The sequence below is a fragment of the Asterias rubens genome, chromosome 5 (genome assembly GCF_902459465.1).
Source record: "Asterias rubens chromosome 5, eAstRub1.3, whole genome shotgun sequence".
NCBI classification, from domain to species: Eukaryota; Metazoa; Echinodermata; class Asteroidea; order Forcipulatida; family Asteriidae; genus Asterias; species Asterias rubens.
Window position 1 is genome coordinate 17,933,348 of NC_047066.1, and position 19,388 is coordinate 17,952,735.

The 19,388-nt window shown below is 40.4% G+C and overlaps 2 protein-coding genes across 2 annotated transcripts; one reads left to right on the forward strand and one right to left on the reverse strand.

Moving 5' to 3' along the window:
• Window positions 1-261: 261 nt before the first annotated feature.
• On the reverse strand, window positions 262-11,329 carry LOC117290611. The gene is made up of 3 exons (XM_033772072.1): window positions 11,313-11,329; window positions 9,747-10,590; window positions 262-1,760 (listed from the first exon to the last, which is right to left on the reverse strand). Exons 2-3 carry the CDS (start codon window positions 10,565-10,567, stop codon window positions 1,490-1,492), a joined length of 1,092 nt encoding a protein of 363 aa, XP_033627963.1. The 5' UTR covers window positions 10,568-10,590; window positions 11,313-11,329; the 3' UTR covers window positions 262-1,489.
• Window positions 11,330-17,130: 5,801 nt separating this feature from the next.
• Window positions 17,131-19,004, forward strand: LOC117290934 (phospholipase A2 isozymes PA3A/PA3B/PA5-like). Its single transcript, XM_033772508.1, has 2 exons — window positions 17,131-17,590; window positions 18,466-19,004. Exons 1-2 carry the CDS (start codon window positions 17,190-17,192, stop codon window positions 18,668-18,670), a joined length of 606 nt encoding a protein of 201 aa, XP_033628399.1. The 5' UTR covers window positions 17,131-17,189; the 3' UTR covers window positions 18,671-19,004.
• The last annotated feature ends 384 nt before the right edge of the window (window positions 19,005-19,388 follow it).

Here is a 19,388-nt window from a genome sequence, read left to right on the forward strand (position 1 = left end):
TCTCTACATGTATAATTATATACTGTCGGTATAAAAATAGAAATCAGTGGGCCCAGCCGGGTCAGCCCCAAGACATGCTTGGGGGTTCTCTTGGGTACACGACGTCACAACGACAAACTCTCTCATGACCACCATTTTGTTTTGTGACAGTGGGTGCGTTCGTTTAGATTCTCTGTGTCGACCCTGGACTGCCCCGGTGCGTTCAAATAGCTTTGACGTTATTCAAGGGGCTCACTCGGGTCAGCCCCAAGTGCCCTGCTTGAGGAGTGGGCACTTGGGGCTGGCCCCAGGTGCATGACGTCACTACGAGAGTGGTGAGTGGTCGTTCGTTTAGCTCCTGTCGGGGCTCACCCGAGCGAGCATTTTTTATTGCGCATTTTTTCGGTAATAGAGTGTATACACACTAACTTACAACATGTTGACTTCAACAAGTGCGCGCGTGGCATACAATTTTATCAGACACACAGCAAAATTTTCAGAGATTCTGTGCTCCTTACAACTGCTTATAAATAACTCCGTTCTGTCCTCCACATTCTGCAAACCAAGGAAGGTTAAAGGCTAACACAGACTTGCATCTGATTGCTACGAAAGCCCATGCAGTTTGTTGTGCTGTTTTAAATCTTTCAGTGCTACCACTACCTTTTATCTGTCAGTCTAACGCGGCTATTTTTTTTTTTTTAGTAATGGGGAGGTTTAGCTGCACATTACTCAAGCAAATACGTGACTGTGAACATAACTTACGTGAAGTTACAATTTTTTACGTCAGGTACGTACGTGCAGACGTCGAATAGTGAGGATGAAAAAAGCCCAAAAGTGGTTACGTCACCTAGAAACAACACAATTATGTGACGTTCGCGTGCACGTTCATGTACTTGCTCGCGTAACGTTCAGCTAAAATCTCCCTTATCTTTGAAAAAACATATCTAATATGCCTAAATCGAAATAAATTTTGCTGGAAACCATTGCAAAAATCTATGGCTGAAATATTTCAAACAATAATATACAAAAGACTCTTAAAACTCCTTGACTATTTTGTACAACAAACCTCAGCAAACACAAGCTCAGTAAGCTACTGCAATAATTTTAAGGAAAATTGTCTTAGATGAAGTTAGTGTTGATTGGCGACGCTCATGGACCTTTTAGCAAATACTATTGCGCAAGCGCAAACTGTTGAATGGGGTGCATTGTGGGATAGCTATGGATCAAATTTGATCACCAACTAGACCACAATGCACTCAATTCCAAGATTTACGCGTGGGTATTTGCGAAAAGTTAGTTGAGAAAGCAACACGAATTACTGGAAAGGAAATATCTGTCACACATGTGGATCAAACTGAATCAGATTCATTAACTGAGCCAGTCCCTCTGAGTCAGCCTCCACTAGGAATCAGTCCATGTTGCGCCCTCTATCGGTGACTAATACAAAACACAGCGTCGCTACTTATTAAGTAGCGACGAAAGACTATGATGATAATATTATAGACTTGAATCAACTAAGTTCTTCCAGAAGCTGTCTGCGTTTCAGTCGCCTCAAAGCTTTCTCTTCCTTTGTAAAGTTTTTACCCTCTGGAAAGGGACGAGCATCCCTAATGACTGCCGTTTCGGTCTTCTCCCTCCGGAGGCAAGAGCCGATCCAATCAGTCTCCAGGCACTGTTTTCTCAGTCGGGTGACGAAACATTTGAGCTTCAATTTGTTGAAGAATACGTCAGCGACTCCCTTGGCCACGGGGGTGTCCGCTCTCTTTAGACAGTTATGGAACCTGTACGAGAAGAGAGAGAGACAGAGGAAAAACAAAGATAAGACGACTACATGTATAGACTTGTGGACAAGTCGTTTATGGTCCCACGCGGTGAGATAGTCGAGTTGCAGCGGTGCTCTCCGCGCGAACTGCTGGTTGCGCGACTATACTGCGCGCTGCCCGACTCTACTCCCCGTTATGTGGAGTAGAAGTCGGCAACCAGCAGTTCGCGCCAGAGCAGTGACAACTTGACTATCTCACCGCGTGGGACCATTAACGACTTGTCCACAAGTCTACTGCATGTAGAGCATGAAGCTTAGATGTCAACACCCCAAGATAAATTATCTCGGGATGACGAAGTCGACTTCATGGATGAAAATATTAGGAAGGCATTCTACATTCCAGAAGTCGTACCTCTGGATGTCGTCATCTTACGTTTTGTCATTATCCTGCAGAAAGTTATCTCCGGATCACAACCAGTTGGGTGGCACTTCCAGAGCTCCGTAAGAACTTACTCGCACCATATTTGAGGAGTCAAACATTTGACTCCACAAAATGGCGTGCCGTGGTATAAGGAAAACCGTGCAACTTTGAGGCATTTTTGTGTGGATTTTTATATCCCACTTTTACAACCATATACATTAAATTTACTAACAAACGGTTTTCAAATGCTTTAGAGCAATTTGTCCGATCCAAGGCAACGTGTCCCTTTAACCCTCTAGTCAGCCCGAGTTTCTGAAAACCAATTTTTCAAGATTCTTGCAGTAAACAACTGGAATCGTAGTTCAATTTTTAACAGATATCTTATATTTATGCACAATTTTTTACCCTTTCGGTAATGTTTGTATAAAAGTACAAGCTCCCATTGGGAACAATAATCGGCTCTCGAATATTAATCGGCTCTCGAAGCTAATGACGATGAAATAATTTAGCTCATACCAATTAGTAAACACAAAGGAAACTGTATTTATTCATCATTAATATTGATATTGTCGAAAACTAACGCCTTCGCATTTAATTAGTTTGAGCATTGAGTCAGATAAAAGCCTTGAAAAGCTATTGTGTCCATTTTATCCTTACAAAAAAATATTCGAGAGCCGATTATTGTTCCCAATGGGAGCTTGTACTTTTATACAAACATTACCGAAAGGGTAAAAAATTGTGCATAAATAATTAAATATTAAGCTATCTTTTAAAAATTGAACTACGATTCCAGTTGTTTACTGCAAGAATCTTGAAAAATTGGTTTTCAGAAACTCGGGCGGTGCAGGGACTAGAGGGTTAAACATCAACATGCATATAAACTAGAACCATGCTCCTGCCAGCTATAGCGTACCACCAATAGGCGCATTCACGGAAACATCTGACCCATTTGAAGCTTAGTTCGGTTTTCAAACTCCGATCCCAATAATCATGACAATGTCTGCAAACATTGTCTTTTAGAACTGACCGACATAATTGAGGACCAATGCAAGTTGATAATGACTTTCTTGCCAGCACCGAAAAGTTAAATTATTCAACATTATTCTAAGTCGTCTTAGATTTGTATCATTTTGAAGCCGTATGAAATTAACCGTGTGGAACTGTTTAAGAAACCTTATGAAAGTTTCCTCCGTAATCTAATTTTCCGTTGGTCTTACGAACCTTCAACCGTCAACTGGGGGGGGGGGGGGGGCGTTTGGAAGTTGGGCTCCCAATAGCAAGTCGACATTCAATAATAATAGAGCAAGGAACTGGTAATACTATACTATAAAAGTATATTGAACCTGGCACCAACAATAGACCTAGAGTCATCTCAGATAGTATCGGCTCATTTTTTGTTTGTAGATCAAGTCACTAGACGAGAAACTAGAACTTAAATTCAACTGGTCTCCACGAACACTCAAGCGTCTTCAATGAGGGGTGAGTTTGGGGGTTGGGCTGCCCATTCAATAGCTTTGCTCAAGGCAGTCGAATGATTTACTCCGAAAAAAGACCGCCGCTGTATAGTGTGTAACCACATCGCACGACACGAAGCCCCCGTACGCTATCCGCATGCGTCGGCCGTAAGAAAGTGGAATTATTCACTCCGAAAAAAAGACCGCCGCTGAAGTGTGTAACCACATCGCACGACACGAAGCCCCCGTACGCTATCCGCATGCGTCGGCCGTAAGAAAGTGGAATTATTCACTCCGAAAAAAAGACCGCCGCTGAAGTGTGTAACCACATCGCACGACACGACGCCCCCGTACGCTATCCGCATGCGGGTTAGTGGTACGAGTGCGGATGACTTGTGCGCAGTAGTCGTACGGTGTGCTTTGAGCGATGTGACGGTGTATTATAGGTTGGGTCGTGCGGTGTGAATACACACAGTAAGCACAGTGTATACGGGTGGGTTTACACCGGCGTCTTTTCGGAGTGAAAAATGCGATTGCCTTGAGCAAGGCTACCCATTCAATATCAGATCGTCATATTACTATCAAAGTTTGTTGACCTCTTCGATTAATGACTATACTTCCCACGGGGTGTTGGAAAGGTTAATGCAATTTGACGAGACGGGAATGCAACTTGACTAAAGGCCTTTCAGTGACGACCTATTTAAATATTTTTTAATGTGGTTGAAAGCTTAGCACAAAAGCAAACGTTGCCGTATTTCTACATCCTTATTGTACTTCGTATTTTGGAGGTGTGCCAACATCCGGGATATCTGCATATAGTAGAATGTTTCATTGAATGTACTTTTGCGGTCTGGAAAGTTTGTTCACCTCTCTTTACCCCCCCCCCCCCCCACCCCCCGTGCAGTGCCAGTATGTTGACACTTCGAAACTCGCCTTGGGTTTTTTTGGGCAGACTATTGAAAGCTCAGCCCGCTGAGTTATAAAGAACAAAAATATACAGACTTAATAAACACCACGCCAGTTTGGTGGTTTGATAGAGAAATCGATCGCCACCACGTCAATTAGTTATGAAGAACACGCTTGAACTTATCGTCACAATTTTCGATCATACCATAACAGAACAGGAAGGGAAAAACCCCACTAAAACACCAATATACTGCAATCAAACAATCACGAAAGGGGACAGGCTGCGGACGCACTCTGTGGTGTACCAGTTCAGTCTGTCAAAAAATACATCTTCAGACGTTTAAGATCTTTCATTTGTTTTTTAAACCATCTGTGTCGAGTTGTTACGAGCACAGAACTCAAGGTCTGGTGTTTCTGATCAGCAGAGTGTTGGTTTAAGACTCGGTCTTGAAACCTGTGTCCTTGAGCAAGAAACTTTACCACAATTGCTTCGTCCTTCGGATGGGACATTTAGCCGTACAGGTCCCGTGTACTATGATTGGTAGTACACGTAAAAGTTCCCAGAACAATTATTGGAAGAGTATTAAAGGCACTGGAAAATATTGGTAATTGTCAAAGACCAGTATTCTCACTTGGTGTATCTCAACATAATGCACAAAATAAAATAAAAAGTGTGAAAACTGAGCTCAGTTGGTCGTCGAAGTTGCGAGATAATACAGAGAGAAAGAACATCCTTGTCACACGAAGTTCTAATTCGGAGGTCTCAAAATCAAAATAGAAAACCATGTTACTTCAGAGGGAGCTGTTTCTCACAGTGTTTTATACTATAAACAGCTCGCTACGTTTTTCTTGTTACCAAGTAAGTTTTTATGCTAACAAATATTTTTCGTAGTTACCAATAGTGTCCACTGCATGTAACCCTTAATGATTCTGGTTCTAAACAGACATCCATGTGTACATGTTTCCGCAACCTTGCAATCTACCTTGGTTTCATTTCGGGTGTAAAGTCACTGCTATGTTCATGATTAGGCGATCAGCAAATATTGACTGCAATCTTATACAAGTAAGCCAAAAACAATCATTTATCCTTCTGCGAAGATAACTTATCAGATTTACAATGCTAATTATAAGGGATTTAACTGATATGTATCCGGTGAACATGAAATCGTGTTTCTTTGAAACTTGTGACCCTGGTGAGCAAGATATTTTACCACAATCGCTTTGTCCTTCGGATGGGATATAACAAGTGTATCTCGTGTTCTAGAAATTGTAGTGCACTGACGGAGTCCTACCATAGAATTCATGCAAACCGTTTTTCAGATTCTTGTGGCTGTTTTATTGTGAACGGAACTGTGCGTTTAAAGGCAGTGGACACTATTGGTAATTGTCAAAGACTAACCTTCACAGTTTGTGTATCTCAACATATGCATAAAATAACAAACCTGTGAAAATTTGAGCTCAATCGGTCATCGAACTTGCGAGATATGAATGAAAGAAAAACACCCTTGTCACACGACGGTGTGTGCATTTTTGGACCTCAAGTTCTAAATCTGAGGTCTCGAAATCAAATTCGTTAAAAATTACTTCTTTCTCGAAAACTATGGCACTTCAGACGGTGCCGTTTCTCACAATGTTTTATACCATCAACCTCTCCCCATTACTCGTCACCAAGTAAGATTTTATGCTGATAATTATTTTGAGTATATACCAATAGTGTCCACTTCCTTTAAACCACATTCAAAATAGCCAACTATTGTCGTACATCGTTTACTACCTTAACTCAAATTCACGATACCACGCATAATGACGTCACAAGCACAAGACAGCCATCTCACTAGCATTGATGTAAATGAAGAGCTATAGTTTGGCTCAGAGTCGTGCACAGCACGTATAAAAATGCACGTTTCCGTTGTTTGAAATCAAACATGGCGGCCTTTACATCACGCGTGCACGTTTATGTTTTTTTTTTAAAAATCAAACATGGTGGCCTTTGCATACACGCGTGCACGTTTCTGTTTTTTGAAATCAAACATGGCGGCCTTTGCATACACGCGTGCACGTTTCTGTTTTTTTGAAATCAAACATGGCGGCCTTTGCATACACGCGTGCACGTTTCTGTTTTTTGAAATCAAACATGGCGGCCTTTGCATACACGCGTGCACGTTTCTGTTTTTTTTAAATCAAACATGGCGGCCTTTGCATACACGCGAGCACGTTTCTGGTTTTTGAAATCAAACATGGCGGCCTTTGCATACACGCGTACACGTTTCCACTGTTTTAATTAAATAAAACATAACGGCCTTTGCATACACGCGTGCCGTAGATTTAAATAAAACATGGCGGCCTTTACATACACGCGTGCACTTTTCCATTGTTTTAATTAAAACATGGCGGCCTATTTCTTTTAAGGTCCCCGTATAGGAACAGGCCTACTGGCGTTTTACCAATTTTGATAAAGATCTTCTCAGAAAAACAGACATTGTTCGGGGTTTCAGCCTATAGGGCCAAACTTCAGCGGAAGCGGTTTCGGGCAGCCTTGTTTACAGTTGCGCCTTCAAAAAACTTCAGCGGAAGCGGTTTCGGGCAGCCTTGTTTACAGTATACCAAAATATTTTATTTTGGGGTTGATCAAAAGCACAATTGGGTAAAACGGGATTTGAAAACGCAACCTCCGGTTAAACGTGCCGGTGCCATACCAGCTGAGCTATCTTACCCTAATGTTGGCGGTCTCCAAAATTTTTTGTTTTTTTACGCTGGCAAAGAAGGTCGAGTTTTATGTTTGAGCGCATGACTGAACTTCTCAGCGATCACGCCACTGTTTACCTTGTACAGGAAATCACGTGTTTTATATTGGAATGCCACGACGACTTTATTGCGGTTTGTAAGAATGAACTTACACACGTGAGCAACGTCACAGCTGGTTCTTTCGTCCACAGAGGCGTCAATGAACTTTTGTTCCCCACAGACTTATAGTAAAATTGACCTGAATTGTGTATTTTTATCAGCAGTTTCTAGTGTCAGGCATCAACCCCCACTCCAATAAGTTGACATACCTTCAGGGGCCATTCAGAAAAGTCAATACTTTGGTTTTGTTAATATTCTAAAATTGTGGGTGTGGGTCATAACAAATAACTGCAAATTTAAATTTATATTGATTTTAAATACGTCGTCGCGTTTTTATTATATCGCCGAAAATCCGGAGCGGTTATGTCCACGCCAAATTTTGGGTGTGGCTCAAAAGAAAATAACTGAAAACTTTAATTAAATTAAATTCAGTTTTTTTTTTTTTAACATCGTCGTGTTTTTGAGATATCGCCGCAAATCTGGAGCGACTATGTTAACAGAGGAACAACAGGGCAGACATTTTTAATATTGCTCTATACAAATTTCCCGCCACATTTCAGAGGTACATAGAAGCTACCTCGTGTGTGGCTCTTGAAGTCAAATCCACCAAGAAAGAAAGTTTAAAAATAAGGATAAAATGGGCACAGAATCCAAAGATATGACCAAAAGGCCTACAAAGGAATTGTTAATTTGCTCAAGGTAATCGATCATTACGCTATTAGAGTGCAACATATTCGAAGATGATAATAATTTGTGAGCCTTTAACTCATCCTCTAATACTCGCAGCTACGCGGCTACAACGTGTTCGAGAAGCATGCATGCATGCAAGGGCGCCAGCCACATCAACCCATTATGACCACGGAGCACAGCCAAGATCGAAAGTGTTTGATTTTTCCCGAGGGAGGAAAACCGGATAGTCTGGAAAACCCTCGTGGCACAGCAGAGAACCGACGCACAACTCAACTCACATATGGCCCTGGCAGGGTATCGAACCAGGGTCACCTCGGTGAGAGGTGAACTCTCATTACGCACCGGCCAACCATGCCACCAGATACAATATTGTATTGTGTTTTTTTAGAACACAAATTGTATCCCGTTTTTCAAACATTATTTCTTCCTGCATTTTGTTGTTGTTTTGTTTATATAAGTGAGGCAGAGATAGGGAAACTATTTAGGGGAATTATTCTTTTGTTGACGAAAACATGGAATTTGGCACATAGTCAAAGTATGTCATGAGAAAGATATGTTGGCTTCGGGCCATCGTAGATTTAGGTAGATATACGTAAAATAACAACAATTTTGTAGATTTTGAAAAAAGATTGTTGTTCAACATTTTTAAAAGGGTAACTGCAATATCCCTATACCAGGGCCAAATTTCGTATCGCTCCTTAATGGTTAGCAAGTTTTCGTGCTTACTGTAGCAGAAAAATTTGCTAAGGTGCAAGCGTATTTCACAGGTGAGCAGAAAAATTGGGCGGCCATATTGTGCGTTTACCATGGATTTGCTTTGTGACGTCATTATTTTCGTGCGGTAAGCACCGGAAGGTTAGCATGCCTTTTCGTGTGCTTACTGTTAATAGCAGCGCTATGAAATGGAAATCACACATTTAGCACAAAATCGGCCGCTAAGCAGCTCTATGAAATTGGGCCCAGATATCTATCTAATGACATACTGTTGCGGTGTGCCAAATTCCAAACTGGTATCAAAGGCAAAATATCTAGATGACAGTAATAAAACAATAGAAGCTATAAAGCATCGAAACCAATGGTGAACTCATTGTGTACATGGGACCAGGTATACATGATATTATCTATGTGTATAAACACTCCGAGATAAACACAAAAGTATTCAAATATGTACTTTATCGCACAATGCTTATACAATTCCCTATCCAAATAGTTTTGATGACATACAGGGTTTGTGTAGAGAACCATAATGGGGGCATGGACCCAACAACCTTCAACTATTGTTGTCTGACACTAACCATAGAGCAAGGCTGCTAAGCCATGCGGGTTGTTTCCAATAATGGAGATAAATTGACAGTTAATAATAATAGTCCTATTATGATTCTTTTAAAGAACTATTTGATAACTTGAATTACTCTTTCCAGAAATTCAATGGCCTTGGGTAAGCTGAGCATAACTATTTTAAAATTTTTATGGCAATTCACTGGGGATATAATAACAATTTTTCACAATGTCTTTATTGTTTACTTTACTTATTGTAGTTTATTTTATTTTTATCATTCACATGTTTTTTGGGGGGTGGGGTTGGGGTGTGGGGGGGGGGGGTTGAGACAACAATACAGCTAGAGATAAGCTAGTTTCATACAATGTTAGGGAAGGCAAAAACAAAAGTGTACAAAGATGAAAAACTTACATTTTATCACATTTGCAGTGGCTGATAGTGTACGGAGCAATGTTTCGCAGATGGAGTTTGCTATCCATCGGCTCGATTTGTAGGTAAGGGCAGGTGTCATGTGCCCTACAGCAGGTATCAGCCGACCTGTCCTCTCCTAACTCATCGTAGTTCTTCGCCTCGGTGCCCTTGCCACACCATAGGGTCTTTGGATAGGTCAACAAGCCCCTCCGGTGCCTTCTAGTTGCCCCTGACACTGTGCGGCTGGGGAACTTGCTGAAAAGTTTGTTGCACTGGGATTTAATGTAGTCTAGACTTATCATGGAACGAATGAAGGTCGGTACGCTCGTCCAGCTGCCGTTGAATTGTACAGTGGTGACATCAGTAGCATTGTACATGTATTGCAAATACTCTGGTAGCGTGGACACAGTGTCAAAAGACCAATTGTTTGGGTGCTTTGTCTTGGACTCATGATGGTGGGCTGCCTGAGGTGCTTTCGACTTCACCCTAGTCTGGAGATCACGAATGCTTTCTTTATCCAACGAGACGAAGAAGTTTTTAGCGGTGTAGTTCCCGTCGTATATAACCCGAGCTATCTCAAATCCGTCTGTGACTTCGCGGAATATGAAGCTCGGCTGGACTCGGCTGTTCTCGTCGTCAGTAAAGAATCCATCATTCAATGACTGGTTCGTCAATTCGCCGGTTGCCGTCTCGATGGCCGAAATGCCGCCGATGTGCGCCGTGATGACCCGCTCTCCGTTTTGCCGATTCACGCTGATAAACCCGGTCTTTCCATCAGTATTTAACGGTAACGCCAGAGCACCAATGTACACCACACTCATCAAAGTTGACAATAAAGATGCACCTTTGTAAATATACATCTTAAATTAGGTTCTCTTAAAAATATCTGGTTAATACTATTCACTGCGTTGGTTTTCCATCAATGCTGCTATAGTTGGTGTGTTGTATTATTTAAGAAACTTGCCGGTATTTTTTTCTGAGAGGTATTTGGAGGGAGCTTTCTACGCGTGCTCTCTGCAACCGTACATGAATTGTGTCTGCCGATGACTGCATTTGAACCCGTAGCTGTGTATACACATTTTCAAAGAAGCGTGCCTTTATTTACACCCTACGTCATCAAAGCGTGACCACGTGGCTGGCTGTGGTAGAGTCACTGAAAAAACAGTATACCGGTAGACCATGGCTGCGTCAGCCAAAATCAATGAATGGAAACTGAGAACTTGAGCGCGAGTAATGTTATTAAATTCATTACTACGCCCAAGGACACAACACACCACACTAATTTATAACTTGGCAACTGTGATGATCACCTGATCAGAGAAATTTTCCCACGGCTGGTCACGCCATGATGTGGTTAACCGGCACACAGCGTGTGGTATAATGGTAACTTGGAGCCATGTTATTATAATACACGATACAATTTGCATTTGTAAAGGCGAAGAAATGCCAGCATGTCATAGCAAGCGATATTGCTTATTGATCACACATGAAGCACATTATTATAAATTCATGTGGATGTCTATTGTTAGGTGCACAATAGACCATGAACATGATTAGATTAATTACACGTTCTGTCTGGCTCTGCAGCCACACTCCAGTGAAATTTCAATTTATCAAGAACTGTAAGGTAAAAACTATGGGAGGATCAGCACAAGATAGTATTGTCGTTTTTTAGAACATCATGAACTTGAATGTATTTAAATTAGAAATCCCCGGGGACTCCCCGGGTGTATATCCATCTTGCATTGGCGTACCTCTCCAAAAAGCATTGCCGCTGTCCTGCTGGAGAAGGTGGGTTGCAATTCCATGTGTGTGTTCGATGTAATGGTTACCTACTAGATATTGTTTCTGCAAAAATAGTTAGTGTTATTTTTATACACTTTGGTGTTGATTTTGATTATATCTTTGGTATCTTTGCGTGATAGAACACATGTTGTAAATTTTAACAATGCAATTTTTGCCGTGTATGTATCATGTAATACACAGCACCGAAAGTGTAATATTGTCAAAATGTCCATAGTTTTCATTCTTGATGTTTACACCATTGCATAACCCCCATTGCTGACCCAGAGACTTCCTTGAGACTTCCCTCTTGGTCGACCGTGCCTTTTCTCTTATCTTCATTTGACACTCGAACGCCTGCCAAGTTTCAGAATGCTTTCTATTGAAGACCTACAAATAGTTTAATATCGATTTTGAAACACACTGCCCCTCTGGTTGCAATACAATATGTAACGGTGTACAGCAAAATGATTGATCGATCGACAGCTAGACGTATCTCAAGGCGGTATATGTACCAATTAGGACCCGTCTATGTTTTTCAAGAAACAGTATACATCTAACCTTTCAACGTTTGAAGGCACTGCAGCAGCCGATTTCACGAAACGCTAAGATTAATCCTATCTCGAGTTAGGACGAGAATGGTGAGTTCAATGCGTACAAATGTCTATGGGTGCGGAACTTAACTCGCTTTAAGTCCTAAGATTAATCCCAAGTTAAAAAGAGTTTGGTGAAATCGACGACTGGACACCTTTATACAATTTAACAATCTTTGTTTAAAGACACTGGACACTATTGATAATTGTCAAAGACCAGTATCCTCATTTGGTGTATCCCAAACACATGCATAAAATAACAAATCTGTGAAAAATTTGTTTTCTTGGTAATCGAAGTTGCAAGAAATTTTAATTACATTTAAAAGAAAGAAAATACATCTTCGTTGCACAATTTAATGTGTGCTTTCAAATGCATGAAAATAGATTCAGACCTGAAGTTTTTCGGATCATTTCGGTGAGCAATACTAACCTCTTTCTCAAAAACTACGTTTCTTCAGAGGGAGCCGTTTCTCACAATGTTTTATTATTATTAACATCTCTCCATTGCTCGTTACTAAGTAAGTTTTTATGCTAATAATTATTTTGAGTAATTACCAAACGTGTCCAACAGTGCCTATAGAAAGAGGTGTTTATTAGAAAAGTGCAAAGGCTTATTAAAAGGCTGTAGGTCATTATAAAACGGGAGTATTGTTTTAAAAGGAAATTCCCTTCCATTTGTCGAATTGGAAATCGACCAGAAAATAATTGGCATATTGGATGCCTCCAAACATGTGAAATGAAAGTGATTTTTAAAATGTCGTCACGCCATGTTAGCTGGACCAACATCTCGTGACAATTATTATCAGTTCCTATGGCCCTTTTCGAAACGACGGCTTCGGCTTTGGATTCGGCTCAGGCTAGCTTGGCCCCGCAGATTGTTTTGACAATATAGCTCGTGCATTGCGTATACGTGCACGTGGCTTCAGACGAGATAATGGAGCCTCAATTCAAGCCGAACCAAAGCCGAAGCCGTGGTTTCGAAAAGGGCCTTTGTATGTTGCCTGTTGGGGTATTCCCTCCGGACTCAATTCGTTTTATAACATTGGTCGGAGTGCGTCAACAAATTTGAATCTGAGACGGCTTCAAGCTTGAAGCCTTCTTTCTCTGGGATCTGAAAGCCAAAAATATATTTAAAAAAGGTGTTTTTCTTTCCTCCCATGCTTGCAATTTCAATGGCCAATAGAGCTCAATGTTTCACAGGCTTGTTATTTTACGCATGTGTTAGGATACACCATATATTGGTCTTTGACACTAAGCGAAAGTATGCCCTGTTATTAACAAACAACTAAGTTATATTTTTTGTAAAGCACATGTAACAGCCTCAATTTTGTGCATACTGTAGGATACACCAATTGAGGGTACTGGTCTTTGACAATATTACCAAAAGTACATTGCCTTTAACAATAATTGTAACAACCTCGATCGAAATTTAGGCAACCAAATATGCATGTGTATCCAAACCAATGAAATCAAGTTATTTGAGAACCAATAATAACTGCATTCATTAGGGATTCTGTTACATTCCGTACTTCTCTATTAAAGACATTGGACACTATTGGTAAATGTCAAAGACCAGTCCGCCCACTTGGTGTATCTCAACATATGCATAAAATAACAAACTTGCGAAAAATTGAGCTCAATTGGTCGTAAGTTGCGAGATAATAATGAAAGAAAAATCACCCTTGTCACACGAAATTGTGTGCTTTCAGATGCTTGATTTCGAGATCTCAAATTCTAAATCTGAGGTCTCGAAATCAAATTCGTGGAAAAGTCGTAAACTACTTCTTTCTCGAAAACTTCGTTTCTTCAGAGGGAGTCGTTTCTCACAATGTTTCATACTATGAACATCTCGCCATTAGTCATTACCATGTTTTATGCTAACAATTATTATGAGTAATTACCAATAGTGTCCACTGCCTTTAACGCAAGACTCGTATACTGCTACGAATTTGACAAGCTTGAAGAGTGTCTATTGCACGTGAACTATTCCTGAACCTTAAGGGAATATACCTACAATACACAATTGCCTTTTCCAATTCCCTGGTTTGCAAAAGATTATTACTCAACTGTACAATAGGGGGGGATGTTCAGATTAAAGGGAAGGTACACGTTTGGTAATTACGCAATATTAACCATAAAAACTGACTTGGTAACAAGCATTGGAAAGCTATTGATAGTATAAAACATTGTGAGAAACGGCTCCCTCTGAAGTAGCATAGATTTTGAGAAAAAGGTAATTTCTCACTAAAAAGGCAAAAGACTTCTAGCCAGAAGTCTGTTATTCCTATCTGAAAGCACACAAATTCGTCCAACAAGGGGTGTTTTTCATAATTTTCTCGCAACTTTGATGACCAATTGAGCCCAAATTTTCACAGGCTTGTTATTTTATGCTTATGTTGGGATACAGCAAGTGAGAAGACTGGTCTTTGACAGTTACCAAACGCGTACAGTGCCTTTAAAGGAAGACGTCATCGTCGGATACGCCGGACAACCTACTGTGGTGACTATTCTTGGTTACAAGCCTATAGTACTACAGCAGCTAACCCAACAGTTTGATTCTGAAAAGCGTTGTTGCAGTAACGTTTCTTTAGATTGTGTTTTCCTATTTGGGATTATTCTTCCTGCATGAAACCACTCAGCGATATCTCAAAAACGTGACCACCTTTGAAAATGAGATTTTCACAAGTTAGTTTTAGTGTACAATTTACATTTATATAGGATTCAAACAATCGAACGTCTCCCAAAACCAAAGGTATACTTTGCCTCCACGTTCACGAGAAAAAAGGGAAGCGAGCACAACTTTACTTTTCATTGGTAATGTTGTGGACATTTTGAAGGTATTACGCATGACTGGGAGAGCTGTCAAAACAGTTGCATTGTGTGATCAGCCGTATCAAACCAGTGGAGTAAGGAGATCAATATAGTGGAACAACAACAACAACAACAACAACAACAACAACAACAACAAAACGAACCAAGTATTTTTGTTTACTTCATAAACTTTTGGCTAAAATATTTGTCATGTAAAATAGTGCTGGCATCAAGTATAAATATCCAAAGGCGTCTCGGGTTGGAGTTGAGCCCACGACATCCACATTCTAGAGCAGCTAGTCTTCACCTCCAGACTGCTGATTGGAATTCTGGAACTGTAAGGTAATACTGGCCCAGAGCATTACATTTCTGTTCTGAAATTCCCAGTCGACCTTGATAAGTTCAACAGGTTTAATAAAGATGTTTACCTTAAAGGTACTGGACACTATTGGTAATTACTCAAAATAATTGTTAGCATAAACATTTCTTTGGTAACGAACATTGGAGAGCTGTTGATAGTATAAAATATTGTAAGAAACAGCTCCCTCTGAAGTAACGTAGTTTTTGAGAAAGAAGCAATTTCCCACTACAATATTTGAATTTGATTTCGAGACCTCAGGATTAGATTTTGAGGTCCCGAAATCAAGCATCTGAAAGCACACAACTTTGTGTGACAAGGGTGTTTTTTCTTTCATTAATATCTCGCAACTTCGACGACCGATTGAGCTCAAATTTTCACAGGTTTGTTATTATATGCATATGTTGAGATACACCAACTGTGAAGACTGGTATTTGGCAATTAACAATAGTTTCTACTGTATTTAAAGGGAACGTATACCCTTTCATTGAACCCGTTTGATTTTGTTATTGTATTAATTCTATGTATAGACAATTAATATACACTGTGAACTTTAATTTCAAAAGGCATAGTAGCATGTTTTACATCACCGAAAATCCGGAGCTGTTATGTCCACGAAGGAAGAACAGTCTGAGAATAGTTTCCGACACAAACGCTACTTATATATTTTTAGATAATAATTGTGGCTTCTTATTATAGCGCACATGTCCGTCACCAAGTGACGCTCCTGGCGCTGTAACATACAGTATTTCCTGCCAGATTTTGGACTATGTTTGAATTATGAGACCTATGATGGCACAATGTAATGCTTTATAAGGTGCTGTGGCGCAATTTGCTGTGATAAAATCTGATGTTTTTTTCGCATATCCTGATAGCTCCGAAATAAAATGATTTTCAAAACTTTGAATTTCGAAAGCTGCGATATCTCAAAACGTGACCAAATGAAAATTTTCACAAGGTAATATTTTATTGTAGCCTATAAATATGTCCATAATTCAGGGTCAAACAATTGAAGTTGTTTCAAAATCCAAAGGTGTATTTTCACTTAAACGTTCTGCTAGGAATGTTGTGCACGTTGATTTTGCTTATAATAAGGACACGTCAACTACGAAATGTATATCTGGGATTAACTTTCTCGTATAATATGCCGGTTCAAAGGAAACTGTTTCTGATGGATGGGGCTAACTGTTCGATATTTTTGATTGAAGGAAAATACTCTATAATTTTTGTAAGGGATAATGCCTTTGGACTTGGGCACTTTAGGCTATAAAAGGCGTTTGTTATGAAATTAATAAAATGGTTGGGAAGATGTTTGAAAGGAAAACCTCAAAATTTCGAGGCATTGTGTGAACCATGATACTCTACTTTTAAAACTTCTTTCAAAAATCATATTCATTTCATATTCCAAACGCGTTTCTAGACCCGCCGCATCCAAAGGCATTGTTTCCCTCCAAAAGCTTCAACAAGTACTTGTTGATCTGTAATGGAGAGATTTAATGTATGGTTGTGTTATGTAATATTATGATAAACAAAACGATAGGCTTCTCAATTGCAAAATAAAAACAAGGTACATAATGTACATGTCACGTGTGTGTAGATAAATATTATGAAAACACTTCTCCATTGAACTTTAATCTGTCACGAACAAGGTCATACCTGTGGCTATCATGGTTTTAAAAACTGATAGATTTTAAAAACTAAAGTTCACGTCTCGACATTGAAGTAGGCCCAATGTGCCCTGAACATTATCTGTGCGGAAATTTCAGAACTTTTATCTATTAATCCAAGCACAAAGCAAATAATTATTCAGATAGGTTGGCCTCATGCTCCATACATTGTTATTAATCAAAACAATAGTGCAGATTTAGAGAAGAGTTTGTGAAACTTCAGTTATTCAAGATGGCGTTTTTGAAAGAGATCCTTCTTCTGTTGGTGATCATACTTCTTGGGGTTAAGTCCTCGGAGAGCCATGTCCTAGGCTTGGGGTCCCGGGTTCGTGACGGGGTTCGCACGGGCGAGCAGAAGGGCAGCAAGCTGACGAAATACATCAAAACACCGAACAGTGTAATCGAGCAGGGTGGCGATAGGAGCAAACGGGCGGCCTTTATGGTGGAAGGGACGGTATGGTGTGGAGTCGGTGACACGGCCAGTTCGTACTCTGATCTTGGTTACCATCGAGAGACAGATACCTGTTGCAGGGATCATGACCATTGCCCGGCTATGATAACTGGCTTCTCGTGGAAGTATGATGTGTTTAACTACATGCCGTATACCATCAATTTGTGTGGATGTGATGAAAGGTGAGGATTAAAATCTATTATTATTATTTCGGCTATAAAACCTATAAAAATGCAAAAGTTATTAGGTTTTTTAATTGGAATTGGCCTACAATAGTATTGAATGAATTATATACGTTTGGTAATTGGAACCCATTGTTTGTTTCAATCTTAATTGAGATCATAATATTATACACCATAAAACTAACATGAAAGCTTCATTTTAAAAGGTGGTAGCGTTTTTTAGATACTGCCGAAAATCTGGAGCGGTTGTGTTCACGCAGGAAGAATTATCTGCAATTGGAATACACAATCAGAGAAGACTTAATGTCAGTAACGCTTCTCAAATTCAAATTACAGGACCGATACTTTGAAGTAAAAAGTTCCTAAAAATTCATGATACTATGATACTATCCAAAGCTGCTCTAGGCTTACTTCTTACCAACTTGGTCTAAGTTTTTATCGTTATTTTATTGTTTAGAGTTATACTAAACCTATTTACGAACATATGGACCCTCTTTGTGGGTGTTTGTTTTGAACAAGAGTTTGAGCCGGTTTTTTTTCTGGTGAAGGATTGATGCAAACTCGTCAAGCTCGTTGATACAACCCTTCAGCTAGCCTTGATCAGATCTGATCCGGCCTCGTGTTGTAACCTCGTTGATACCTCAAAAGCCATACTTCGACCCCGCGGTATCAAGTACTGTTATGTGCCGTGCGGTACAGTATCTATGCATTTCGTGAAGTCAGAGCGGGCCGGTGCTTGCGTTAAGAGCCTTGGACAAGGCTACCCTTCAGCCAGTCAAAGACACCAATCTTCTTCAGTTTATTTTGGCATCAAAGAATCGTCCCATAATCATTATACTTCTTAAGTTGATTTTCCCGCCCATTTTATCTCTCAGGTTCCGGGACTGTCTTTTGGCGGCAAACACGAGCGTCTCTCAAAAAGTTGGTGCTTTCTTCTTCGACACCCTCAGGCCGATGTGTTTTAATCTTTCCGAACCGACCGAGCGGTGCCTGAGCTGGGGATGGTTTGGGAACTGTTATGAGTACGGCATGAGAAGGACCGCCACGATGGGGTCAAGCGGACACTTCCTTCCTGATTAAGAACGAGAGTCAAGATATCGATGATAACATGGTGCTCGACGATGATACCGAATGACATGTTTAATTACTGCCAGGTCCGAATTTACCAGGTTCCAGTGTGGCAGGAGATTGATTCTGTTCCAATGGCAAACGGTGTACAAACTTCTTCTGATAGCGCCCTCTTTTGAATCCTCCTCCTCCAGCAGTGTTAATTTCCCATAATATGGGGGACCGATTCTCCAGCGGGCAGAATTCCCTGACATCGCATCCGTCATGGTGGCTTGACCCATTTCTGGGTCACAGTCGACACCCGACAGACAATATTAGTTGTTTTGTTTTAAACAAAATCAACAAACTTGGTTACATTGTTACCAAAAATAGCGACCTTTTCTTGACTTGCACTTATGGCCTTCCCAATCTGGCTTGGCAAAAACTCGGGCTGTGACGTTGCAAAAGATCGAGCGCCCTCTTGTGATTCTTTTAAAATTCTTTGCAATGACCTATCCACCGGGCGGGGGCCCAGGGGCCGGGTGGGGGCAGGGCCAGGGGAGGGGCAGGGCCAGAGGAGGGGGGGGGGTAGTTGAATATAAATTTGCCATCAGTAAGATCAAGTTCTAGGAGTAGAACAAATCCTGAGACTTCTAACGAAATACCTTAACATTCAAAGCAATTATTACAATTTCATTAGTATTTTTTTATTAGGTTGAATAGAAACTATTTTACTTGGGGTCAATTTAAT

What these genes read in the sequence shown, in the direction of transcription:
- LOC117290611 (XM_033772072.1), bottom strand. Translation starts at nt 10,567, where the DNA reads ATGAGTGTGGTGTACATTGGTGCTCTGGCGTTACCGTTAAATACTGAT. An exon ending in CACTGCAAATGTGATAAAAT is followed by an intron (nt 1,761 to 9,746) that starts GTAAGTTTTTCA and finishes CTTCTCGTACAG; the next exon opens with GTTCCATAACTGTCTAAAGA.
- LOC117290934 (XM_033772508.1), top strand. Translation starts at nt 17,190, where the DNA reads ATGGCGTTTTTGAAAGAGATCCTTCTTCTGTTGGTGATCATACTTCTT. An exon ending in TTGTGTGGATGTGATGAAAG is followed by an intron (nt 17,591 to 18,465) that starts GTGAGGATTAAA and finishes TTTATCTCTCAG; the next exon opens with GTTCCGGGACTGTCTTTTGG.